General features: G+C 33.3%; 1 protein-coding gene across 1 annotated transcript in view; it reads left to right on the plus strand.

Moving 5' to 3' along the window:
* The window catches only part of ABCE1 (ATP binding cassette subfamily E member 1), a 34,872-nt gene that overhangs the window by 17,076 nt on the left and 4,676 nt on the right, over positions 1-13,120 (plus strand). Inside the window, exons 8-14 of the mRNA XM_037740740.1 lie at positions 5,826-5,947; positions 8,431-8,652; positions 9,654-9,713; positions 9,812-9,870; positions 11,656-11,766; positions 11,846-11,988; positions 12,109-12,231. Coding sequence (XP_037596668.1) covers positions 5,826-5,947; positions 8,431-8,652; positions 9,654-9,713; positions 9,812-9,870; positions 11,656-11,766; positions 11,846-11,988; positions 12,109-12,231 — 840 coding nt within the window. The remainder of the gene's footprint in view (positions 1-5,825; positions 5,948-8,430; positions 8,653-9,653; positions 9,714-9,811; positions 9,871-11,655; positions 11,767-11,845; positions 11,989-12,108; positions 12,232-13,120) is intronic.

A 13,120-nucleotide genomic window follows, 5' to 3' on the forward strand; every position in this document is an offset into this window, starting at 1 on the left:
TTTGATTACTGTAGCCTTGTAGTATAGTTTGAAGTCTGGTAGTGTGATGCCTCCAGCTTTGTTCTTTTTGCTTAGAGTTGTCTTGGCTATGTGGGCTCTCTTTTGGTTCCTTCACAAGTTTAAGGTGGCTTTTTCCAGTTCCATGAAGAAGGTCATTGGTAGCTTGATGGGGATAGCGTTGAATCTATAAATTACTTTGGGCAGTATGGCCATTTTCATGATATTGATTCGTCCTAACCGTGAGCATGGAATATTCTCCATCTGTTTGTGTTCTCTCTTATTTCCTTGAGCAGTGGTTTGTAGTTCTCCTTGAAGAGGTCATTTACATCCTTTGTTAGTTGTATACCCAGGTATTTTATTCTCTTTGTAGCAATTGTAAATGATAGTTTGCTCATGATTTGGCTCTTTGTTAGTCTGTTATCGGTGTATAGAAATGCTTGTGATTTCTGCACATTGATTTTGTATCCTGAGACTTTGCTGAAGTTGCTTATCAGTTTCAGGAGATTTGGGGCTGAGACAGTAGGGTCTTCTAGATATACAATCATGATGTCATCGCAAATAGAGACAATTTGACTTCCTGTTTTCCTAGTTGAATACCCTTTTTTTTTCTTGCCTAATTGCTCTGGCTGGAACTTCCAATACTCTGTTGAATAGGAGTAAGTGAGAGAGGGCATCCTTATCTAGTGCCCAATTTCAAAGGGAATGCTTCCAGTTTTTGCCCATTCAGTATGATATTGGCTGTAGGTTTGTCAGAAATAGCTTCTATTGTTTTGAGATATGTTCCTTCGATACCTAGTTTATTGAGAGTTTTTAGCATAAAGTGCTGTTGAATTTTGTCGAAGGCCTTCTCTGCATCTGTTAAGATAATCATGTGGTCTTGTCTTTGGTTCTGTTTATGTGGTGGATTACATTTATAGACTTGTGTATGTTGAACCAGCCTTGCATCCCCAGGATGAAGCCTACTAGATCATAAGCTTTTTGATGTACTGTTGCAATCAGTTTGCCAGTATTTTATTGATGCCCTTATTATTGGTCCATTCAAGGTTTCAGCTTCTTCCTGGTTTAGGTTTACTAGGGTGCAAGTGTCCAGGAATGTTTCCATTTCTTCCAGCTTTACTGGTTTATGTGCATAGAGTTGTTTGTAGTAATCTCTGACTGTAGTTCGTATTTCTGTGGAATCAGTGGTGATATCCCCTTTATCATTTTTCATTGCATCTATTTGATTCTTCTCTCTTTTCTTTTTGTTAATCTGGCTAGTGGTCTATTTCGTTGATCTTTTCAGAAAAAACAGCTCCCGGATTTATTTTTTTTTTTTGAAGGATTTTTTGTGTCTCCATCTCCTTCAGTTCTGCTCTGATCTTAGTTATTTCTTGTCTTCTGCTAGCTTTTTAGTTTTTTTCATCTTGCTCCTCTAGCTCTTTCAATTTTGATGATAGGGTGTCAATTTTAGATCTTTCCACACTTCTCATGTGGGCATTTATTGATATAAATTTCCCTCTAGACATTACTTCAAATGTGTCTCAGAGATTGTGGTACGTTGTGTCTTCGTTCTCGTTGAGTTCAAAGAACATCTTTTTTTCTGCCTTCATTTCATTGTTTATCGATTTGACGTTCAGGAGCCGGTTGTTCAGTTTCTATGAAGCTGTGCGGTTTTGAATTAGTTTCTGAATTCTGAGTTCTAATTTGATTGCCCTGTGGTCTGAGAGACTGTTATGATTTCCGTTCTTTTGCATTTGCTGAGAGGTGATTTACTTCCAATTATGTGGTCAGTTTTAGAGTAGGTACGATGCGGTGCTGAGAAAAATGTGTATTCTGTGGATTTGGGGTGGAGTTTTCTTTAGATGTCTGTTAGGTCTGCTTGGTCCAGATCTGAGTTCAATTCCTGGATATCCTTGTTAATTTTCTGTCTCATTGATCTGTCTGATATTGACAGTGGAGTGTTAAAGTCTCCTACTGTTATTGTGTGGGAGTCTAAGTCTCTTTGTAGGTCATTAAGAACTTGCTTTATGTACCTGGGTGCTCCTGTATTGGGTGCGTATATATTTAGTATCATTAGCTCTTCTTGATGGATTGATCCTTTTACCATTATGTAATGCCCTTCCTTGTCTCTTTTGATCTTTGTTGGTTTGAAGTCCATTTTATCAGAGACTAGGATTGCAACCCCTGCTTTTTTTGCTCTCCGTTTGCTTGATGAATCTCCCTCCTGCCCTTTATTTTGAGCCTATGTGTGTCCTTGCACGTGAGATGGGTTTCCTGAATACAGCACACCAGTGGGTCTTGACTTTTTATCCAATTTGCCAGTCTGTGTTGTTTGATTGGGGCATTTAGCCCATTTACATTTAAGGGTAATATTGTTATGTGTGAATTTGATCCTGCCATTTTGATGCTAGCTGGATGTTTTTCCTATTAGTTGACACATTTTTTTCATTGTGTCAATGGTCTTTACCATTTGATATGTTTTTGGAGTGGCTGGTACTGGTTGTTCCTTTCCTTGTTTAGTGCTTCTTTCAGGAGCTCTTGTAAGGCAGGCCTGGTGGTGACAAAATCTCTCAGCAATTGCTTGCCCACAAAGGATTTTCCTTCTCCTTCACTTAAGAAGCTTAATTTGACTGGATATGAAATTCTAGGTTGAAAGTTCTTTTCTTTAAGGATGTTGAGTATTGGCCCCCACTCTCTTCTGGCTTGTAGGGTTTCTGCCGAGATATCCGCTGTGAGTCTGATGGGCTTCCCTTTGTGGGTAACCCGACCTTTCTCTCTGCCTGCCCTTGGCAATTTTTCCTTCATTTCAACCCTGGTGAATCTGATGATTATGTGCCTTGGGGTTGCTCTTCTTGAGGAATATCTTTGTGGTGTTCTCTGTATTTCCCGGACTTGAATGGTGGCCTGATAAAAAGTATTTTTATACTCCCTTATTATACTAAAATGGAAGTCATAGATAATATTTACCTTCACATATAACTTTAAAGATTTCAAATAATGTCCTAATAATAATCAAAAGGAAAACTAAAAGGAAATACCAGTTTACAGTCAGTATTTCAGTGTGTATCTGTTTAGACATATCACTAGAAGACAAGGCATCAGGTACTTATACCCACTTATAGTGAATAAATTTAAAATTAAAACATCAGTAGCTATTTTATATAGTTAAAATAGGAAAGTGAAATGAATAAATGTAGATGTACCTCAGGAAAAAAAAAAAACTAGTAAGGAAAAGTAATACTACCCAAGACTTTCCCATATTATAAGAAAGAGGAAAATAACCTTAATTGTAATAGGGATAACATGTTAAGAGAGATTGGAATGACAACATAGAGAAGATAAGACATTTCACAAATGGGCTGGTCTTATTTATAGGTATAAGGTTAAGATCTCTATGTATTGATAGATTGATGATAAAGAGTCATAGGAAGTATAGCTCAATTCTGAAATTCTGTGTCAAGGCATACATTCAGTCTTTGATTCCATAAAAAGCTTTTTGACATCATATCCTTGGATAAACAATGAATAATAGAGGATGCATTGGACGAAAGAATAGAAATTTAAGAAGTTTTATAGAGTTTGACTTCAAAACATTATCGGTAAGATTGAAGACTAAGAGGTAGCCCCATATTAACTGTGGGGTATGCATATTTTTACAACATAGATTTCTTCCTGTGCTACAGATCTTCTCAACTTTTCGGAAAACAGAATGGCTGACCTAAATCATTTTTATATTTTGGACTTTTGTCTCCATAAACTCCATTTGAAGGTCGGAGTGAGGGGCAGGGAGTTTGACCTTTTTTTTTTTCTTCTTTTCAAAGCAAATTAAAAGCCACTACATAATATAATGCTTCCTCACCTGGATCTTTAAGGACACATAGGATTTTAAGAGTAGAGTAGTATTCCATGTAATGGATTAATGCCAACAAAGACACCGATGCAAGATGAATATCACCAGCTCACCTGGGTGGTTTGCCATTTTTATTGACACTACCACCATTGTGGTAGAAAACATTTCCTCTTAGTTTTCCCTTTTCATCTTAGACCTGCTGTTCTGTTCTTTTCCTTTCTTTTCTTTTCTTTTCTTTTTTTTTTTTTTTTTTTTTTTTTTTTTTTTTTTTTTTTTTTTTGCCAGATTACTCCTTCTGAAATGTTTTCTCATTTCATTCCCCTATTCTAGAATTGTGGTGTAGCCATAGACATACATCCTCATTTAAATTTTAATTGAAATTAAAATTTTATTTCATTAAACTAGTTACATTCAACTTATAGCTAGTAGCCACTATATGCGACAACGTAGCGACAGAACGTTTTAATAATTGTAGAGAGTTCTGAACAGTGCTATTTCAGAACCGACCATCTTCCTCATTGCCAATTAATTCAGTTCATATTCTTCATTTTGTCCTTCAACAACCTTATTAGGTATCTGTTTAGTACATAGTGTAAGACTAAAGATCGTGGAGGTGCTAAAATGTATTAAGAGTCTCCATTAAGGTGTTTATGAAGAAATTATAGCAGTAATCAAAAATAAAATCTAAATGTCAGTCCAAATACTTGTTACCAGTATTAAAGAATGAGGGGGGAAGCTCATTTACATATTAGGAAAAGTATTTCCATAACAAATGGGATTTGAGATGGACCTTAAAGGGTTAAGTGGAATTTTAGCAGGTAAAGGTATAGGCAGGAAACTATTTAGTTCTTAGACACAGAGAAGTAGAGAAGTGGTTTATCTGAGGAAAAAAAGATGCATTTTTCAGTGTTTCCTGTGTATTAGTTAAGCAATAGAAAGACAGTAGCTAAAGTTTTAGAAAGTGTTGAAAGTCTAATCAATGAAAATTACTAATTTGATTTGGAATTGAGACCCACATCAGGAGACCTAAAGAAAATAAGATACGAAAGAAATTTGAGGGATTGACCTAGAATTTAAGCAAAGAAGGAAAAGGATGAAACTGAAACGTAAGACATTGTTAAGGAATGCATAGACTTTAACAGTTTAAACAAAATATCAGTGGAAATAAAATGTCATTTTTGAGGGAATGATAATTCCATTAATACAGATATGGAGAATTTTTATGTGTGTAGGAAGCTGATATATCAAGTTGACATTTGAGATATCTGAGGACTTTTTTTAACATGTTGAATTATGTTGGAATGGCAATAAAGTACTATGTAAAAACTTCATGACTGTTACTTGGTTAATAGCTTCTATTCCAGCCAATACTGTATCACTTCAAACCATATCCCATTCTCATTCATAAAGTGCTCCAGTACCCACTAACCATTTTCTGTCTGGTGTTCACTGATGTAATTATCTGTGGGGTATATTTTGCTATGTAATCTTTTTTGTTGCCATTTCATACCCATTTCTTGTCTTCCCCAGCTAAATCAAAATGTCTCAAGATCTTTGTGCATCCCTCCCCTACTATAGCTAGCATGGGACTGGACAGATGCAGGCTTAATACATAAATTGAGTAGCATAATACTCAAACAGTTTAGGCTACATCTGAATTAAATCTGTTATAATTGTTTTTATTTTATAACACTTATTTCAAAATACATTCTTTATTAGCAAAGTGCATTTAATTCATATATCAATAAACTTTTAAATTGGCTGTTTTTTTCCTTCCTTTTAGTTCAGGAAAACATTTTTAAATATGAGCATTAATAATGAGCCTTACTAAAGAAAATGTTTTATGGCTTTTGCTTCATATGTCTTTATGCTTAATTTTTATTAGATAAATCTATTTTTCTGAAATTTACAACTGCATTAAAAATAGTTACAAAAGAGTTTTAACTAATTTTATATGTTATGTTCAATTTAAAAATAAAAATCTTTTGATTTTCAGATATATCATTGTGGTAGAACATGATCTAAGTGTTTTAGACTATCTCTCCGACTTCATCTGCTGTTTATATGGTGTACCAAGCGCCTATGGAGTTGTCACTATGCCTTTTAGTGTAAGAGAAGGTAACTTGAAAAACTTTTTTTTCCACATATGCTGTATTTTCTTCTATACTAATGCTCATAAACTACATTATTGATATTAAGTAGTTTTACATTGCTCTAATGTCATCCAAAACTCTAGTTTCTTGGCATTTAATCACTGAGCAGAATGTATAAAGTTATATATGTTAGTTGTTATGCAAAATATATTTTCATTTTGAAGAATTTTCTCCTGGGGGGTGGGTAGAAATGCAATGTTACTTTTGTTGGTGGTTAGGAGGCTACAGTAAAAGTCTTCTGTAGTTTGGCTTCTGCAGTATTACTGTAGAATTTGTCATTTTCAAATTATCTTTGACAGGCCAATATCAGTCATGACATCTTAAAATGCTTTGAGTGTTCATCTTGTTTAAAATTTATCCGTAATGTGTATCCTATGTTTTTGGAACTAAGACTATCTAAAAGCCTAAGAAGATAGTTTAGGAAGTATACTGAAATTTTCATTTAGTCTTTGTTCTTTCAAGAAAATGAGATTCTGGGGCATCTCCCTTCCATGTCTCCTCATTACCTGTGCAATTTAAGCAAAAGTAGAAACTAGCCCACCACTAAGCGGCTCCTAAAACAACTACCAATATATTCTCCACCTTTCATACCTTTTTCCTTTTTTTCTTCCCTGTTTTCCTTTTACTGCTTCCTTGTGTTTTACTTTATATTTTTTCTCTCCAGCTGTCTTAACTGACAATTCAGAACACTAAAAGGGCTATTTACTCAGGAAAAAAATACCATATCCTAGAAGAAAAATTCATGTAGCCTGTAGTTCCCTAAGTGGTGGCAGGTTTCTTGGTTTCTTTTTTCTTTTTTTTTTTTTGTAATCTTGGAGGAATCTTTTTTATACCTAAAAACTCTTTTGGAAAAATAAAGTTATTTTGCATTATAATGCTTTTCATAAAAAGATGATGGGAGTTTTTATAATTATTAAAAGTACATAAATATTAAGATGTGGGGAAGAAATTGTTATACTTATCTACTTACACATTTGAGATGGATGCATACTTTACAGAAAAATTTGCAGTTACCTAGTTATTTTTTGCCAGTAGTCTTAAGGGATGTTATGAGAATGAATTTATTAATGTTTTATTCTTATCAATTAATAAATATGTATTGAATACCTTATGCTATACCTTATGGTAGTCTTTGAATCAAGTTGATAAAGATTATGGGTAGTTGACAGTCATTCTTCACAACTCCAGTTATAAATGTCATGTCTAAAGGCTATGCCATTCAATAAATGGTACCCGGTAAGGTTTTTAATGTGCTTCATCTGATAAAACAACTTAGGAACTTTTCTGTGTTCCTTTAATATACTGAAATCAGTGTAGCATGCTTAAAAGCTTTCTATAAACTGTAAAGGTGATTATAGTTTGAAATCATTTTTGAATTGACAAGACTGACTTGCTGTGTTTTTTAAAAACTAAATCACTTAGTTCTTTGAGGCTTTATTTTCCAAAATAAGAAGTTAGGTATTTGGACTAAGTGGCTGCTAAGGCTCCTTTGAGTTTATGCTTTTACGTAATTTTTTAGTTTAATTTTTTAACTTTATATGTTTTAGATAGTTTAAGATGAAAAAACATGCTGATATTGGCAAAATAAATGTAATCTGTTCATTTGTTCTGTCAGCAAGATGTATTGAACACCTATGTTCTAGGCTGAGGATACAGGCTGCATGATGTGTCTCCCAATTCCAAATAAAATGAATAACATCAAGAACTACCAAATTTCAAATTTCTCTTCCTTCACGTAAATATAGGAAACACTAAAATATGGATCATTTGTTGCTTCTCAAATATACTTTTCATTTCAGTGTGTCTGCAATTGTAGATCTTAAAATTTTATTACTGAGGGTTTCTTGTATACAATGTTGGTTTGTTACTAAATCTGTTCAGATAATGGTGGTTATCTTTATACAGTGAAGCCATTAAAAAATGGTAGCTAAAGTTAGCTCATATTCAATTTCATATGAAATTGCAAGATTAATTTGAAAAAAAAATTCAGTAAACTATAACCTCAAAATGTGTGCTTATCTCTCATGTGAAGTTGAATATTCATAACAAATTGTATATTTAAAAATTTATCCTCCAAACTTTTACATCAATATTGTGTCAGTCTGAAAATATATTACATATATTTGTCATTTAAAAATATTACATATTTGTCATTTTTGCCTTAAAAATAAAACAAAAAGGACATCATGTGCTCTATTCTGCATAAAACCTGATGGAAAAAATAGGATAATGAGAAGATGTACTTCATGTGGTTGGGGGGACATGCATATATATTCAAGAATTATTTAAACATAATAGATTTTTTAAAAGTTACTTCTTTATATGCAGACCAACATGTTAGCAAAAATCCGCAGAAATTTAAAATATACAGTCTATAGATTGTTCCCAGGAGACCTTAGGATTTTGGCTCTAATGATTTCTTCCTCTTGATAATTTTCTTCCCAACAGGCATAAACATTTTTTTGGATGGCTATGTTCCAACAGAAAACTTGAGATTCAGAGATGCATCACTTGTTTTTAAAGTGGCTGAGACAGCAAATGAAGAAGAAGTTAAAAAGATGTGTATGTATAAATATCCAGGAATGAAGAAAAAAATGGGAGAGTTTGAACTAGCAATTGTAGCTGGAGAGTTTACAGATTCTGAAATCATGGTCATGCTGGGGGAAAATGGTAAGTTTTTCTCTTATGTGATAAGTAAAAGTCTTTTGTTTATCTGGTAAATTAGTTTTAACTATTTTGTGGAAAATTTTGAATCATGTTATAGGGCTAGAAGCTGAGTTTTATTTAAACCTGTACATTTCTCAGTGTACCTCTACATTTTTTTGGCATTGTGTAATTGAGTTTCACTGTAATTCAATCAAGTTAATATTTCTTACTTTGTTGTATAACCTCTAGTGAAAATAAGGTGTTCTTTTTCGGCTGGTTTTTTACATGTAAATTAATGGCAATTATTAATCTTATTTATTGGCTAAGAAAGAAAGGATAAATGGCGATTCAGAAACAATCTAGCTTTAAAAAATTTTTTCTCATACACTTCAATGTGGAACATTTCTTATTTTAAATTCAGGGCGGCCTGCCTTTGTAAATAATTATATTACCAGCATATATTTAATAATAAATTGTCATAAGTATAGCAGCTAGGATGAATTTGACTACTAAATATGTTATATTGCCTTCATGATTTAAATACTATGAATTGTAATCTTACAGCTTACAAAACTATAGAAGATAAATTTTGTATAAATATTGTTACAATGTATTAGTCTTTAGATAATGGGAATTTTGAATTGAGTTGCAATTTAAATATTTTATATAAACAAACTTTACAATTTGTTATCTTTCATAAATCAGTCTGTACTATTTTAATAAATTGTGTGCCTTGATAATTTAGCTAAATAAATCTTTTCAAACTATTGCAGGATTTAAACTTTGTAGATATACCATTTATTAAAATGGTCATTATAAGCTTTGACTAGTCTTTATTTCTCTAGAATGACACTTCAGAGGTGAATCACAAAAGACTAAGTATTGTTCTATATAACCTTCAGAATTCAATAATGTCAGTGTATATTTTTAAAACAAATTTCTCAGTTAAAACCAAGTAGGACATAGTGATTTACTCTAAATGTCAAGCATCTTTCAGGTCAAATTGTCATATGTTGTGTTGCCAGGAACGGGTAAAACGACATTTATCAGAATGCTTGCAGGAAGACTTAAACCTGATGAAGGAGGTACAGTTGTAATTGTTGAATCTTTTACTCTTTTCTACACAGTAAACTTTAAAGATCTGGGCAGTTTTTAGTGTCTTACGTATTTCATTATTTTGCAGGAGAAGTGCCAGTTCTAAATGTCAGTTATAAGCCACAGAAAATTAGTCCCAAATCAACTGTGAGTTATTATTTTAATATGGTTACTAAAGAAAATTTTGTATATATGCCTATAGCTTTCGTCTTTCACTATGTTAAAATTTTCTCCAAATTAGATTCTATACAATTTTATTGGTAGTTGCTAACAAAGGGATTAAGAGTCCAGTCCTTGATACATATCCATTGCTAAGAAAATGCATTAAAGATATTTGTCATCTTTATGCAAAATAAATCTTTTAAAATGGTAATGTATTTTGTGCTGCAAAATGACACCAGCAAGAAAGTGAAAAGACTACCCATAAGATGGGAGAAACCGTTGCACATCATATATCCAATAAGGGACTTGTATCCAGCATAGATAAAGAAAGGACTGTTATAATTAAAAATGAGCAAATGTCTTTTCCCAGGAAAAGGACATTTTTCCAAAGAAGATATACAAAGGTCCAATAAACGAATGAAAAGATGTTCACTACCACTAATCATTAGGGAACTGTAATTCAAAAAAAACACAGTGAGACACCACATTATCCCCACTCAAATGACTCAATCAAAAAAACAATGACTAGTATTGGTGAGGATGTGAAGATATTGGAACTTTGTACATTGCTGGTGGTAAGGTAAAATGGTAGAGCCATTTCAAAAAAACAGTCAGACAGTTGTATAAACAATTAGACATAGAGTTGCCATAAGAACCAGCACTTCCACTCCTATCTCAACACAAAAATTTCCACACAAAGTGATTATAGCAACATTATTTGTGATAGCCAAAAGGTGGAAACAACCCAAATGTCCCATCAGGTGATGCATGGATAAACACAGTATTGTATACTTATAAGTTTTTAAAGTTATTCCGCCATAAAAAGAAATACTCACAAATGCTACAGTATGGATAAACCTTGAAAACATTAAAGTTAACCTCCTTTGATTTCTGTAGGTATCGTAAGAACTCCTTAACTACAATATCTACATTCAGTACCTCAACATTCAATTTATGTTTTGTCTACTTGGCTTACCTTACCATAAAAGTTTTATCATTGATACTCTATAGGCTTAGCTTTAAATTCTAAAATTTAGCCTTACCCTGAAACAGCAAGGAGAAGCCATCTTAGGATTCATCCCTAGCACATTATCGTGCATTTTATGTTCTCTCTTACTGATGGCCTAAGGTTACTTGATACCCACTTTGGCTTTTGGAATTTTTACTCTCAAATGATTTTTCCCCTGAAACATTCATCATTTGCTTATTACTTTCTAGTTTTAAGATTATGGTTGCAGGGGCTGTGGAGTGAAAAAAAAAAAAAAAAAAGATTATTGTTGTAGGCTGGGCATGGCATCTCACATATTTTAATTCCAGCACTTTGGGAGGCTGAGGCAGGAGGGTCACTTGAGCCCAAGAGTTTAAGACAAGCCTGGTGAAATAGTGAGATCCCACCTCTACAAAAACTTAAAAATTATTGCAGCATGGCGGTGCATGCCTGTAGTTCCAAATCCTCTGGAGGCTGAGGTGGGAGGATCACTTGAGCTTGGGAGTTTGAGGCTGCAGTGAGCTGTGATCATGCCACTGCACACCTGAGCAATGGAGCAAGACCTTGTCTCAGACAAAAAAAATCATTTTTACTTGTTGGACATGATAGGTTTTGAATAGAAAATCTCAAAACATGTCATAAATGGTGGATACACATTGATATCTGTTAGTGGCAAATCGATACGCTTTTACTCTGAAGCTTAACTTTGTCGAGATTCATAAATAGAAGAGTTCTGTAGTGAAATTTTATCATTTAAATAATTTTTTTTTTATTAAAAACAGGGAAGTGTTCGCCAGTTACTACATGAAAAAATAAGAGATGCTTATACTCATCCACAGTTTGTGACTGATGTAATGAAGCCTCTGCAAATTGAAAACATTATCGATCAAGAGGTACTTTAACATAATTTTTAGATTTTTTTATTTTGAATTTTGGAAGCCTTTACATGGTTTGCTAAACTCCTCCAATTAGGTGCAGACATTATCTGGTGGTGAACTACAGCGAGTAGCTTTAGCCCTTTGTTTGGGCAAACCTGCTGATGTCTATTTAATTGATGAACCATCCGCATATTTGGATTCTGAGCAAAGACTAATGGCAGCTCGAGTTGTCAAACGGTAAGTATCTTGTTCATAGCAGTATTTTGGTTATGTGTACCGTCCTACAAGTATGCTTAATATAACACCATAATGTTTTATGATATAAAGCTATAAGATTTCAAAATCATTGTGTTTTAGTTTCATACTCCATGCAAAAAAGACAGCCTTTGTTGTGGAACATGACTTCATCATGGCCACCTATCTAGCGGATCGCGTCATCGTTTTTGATGGTGTTCCGTCTAAGAATACAGTTGCAAACAGGTAAAATTACTTTTTAATATCTTCAAAGTAATTCATTTTAAATTTTCCCATAAATAATAAAGTCACTCACTTTAATTTTTGAAAAATGAAAGAGCCCGAAATTCTAGATCTGATTCTGTGACTTCTGAGATCATTGGTATTGGGGACTGGATGGGACCATATAAAGGAGTAGTTTTCAGGCTGTAGTGTCAAATCTCTCACCAGGAAGATAAGCATAAAAAGCTGTGGGCCCCTCACCTTTTCTTTCAGCTTAACTTTTGTTTGCTTTATTATTTGAATTTCCCAAAAAAGATTGAAAACTATTGATTTCATACATGATAGAGAAAGGAAACAACATGTAAAGAGGTTACATATTGCCCAACTTAGTACTGTCAGTGATTGAGCTCACAGTGGGTCCCAAATATCTGGTACTGATCTACAGCAGAGTTATGCCTTTTTCCTTTTTTCTTCTGATTTTTCCTTGTTAGCTTGATTAGGAGAACTTGCAATATAGAGAAGCCTAACATTCAGGTCAGGTTATAAAAAATTCATTTTACCTTTATTGCTAAAGCCTATATTATTAGACTGAACAAAATGAAAGTACTGGTATTCATTTTTCACCTATAAAAACAGCAGTTTCATGGGGTTTCAGCATGTTTTCTGGTATTAGAGAGCAAGTAATGGAATTGCCATTTTAATAATTCATCTAAGAGCTTCTTTCCTGAATTCCTTTTTTTTTTAATGTATCAATTGAGAATTACATATTTCTTGAAGAGCTGGGGAAATTTCTTAGTATATATGATGTTTATTTGTTCATCTAATGATATCCCACAAAATTTTAAAATGCTTCACATGTATGTTGTGATTTGGTGTGATTTCAGAACTAGCTTGTTCTTTTTTTTTTTTTTTT

The sequence above is a fragment of the Cebus imitator genome, unplaced genomic scaffold, assembly GCF_001604975.1.
Source record: "Cebus imitator isolate Cc_AM_T3 unplaced genomic scaffold, Cebus_imitator-1.0 Scaffold4, whole genome shotgun sequence".
NCBI classification, from domain to species: domain Eukaryota; kingdom Metazoa; phylum Chordata; class Mammalia; order Primates; family Cebidae; genus Cebus; species Cebus imitator.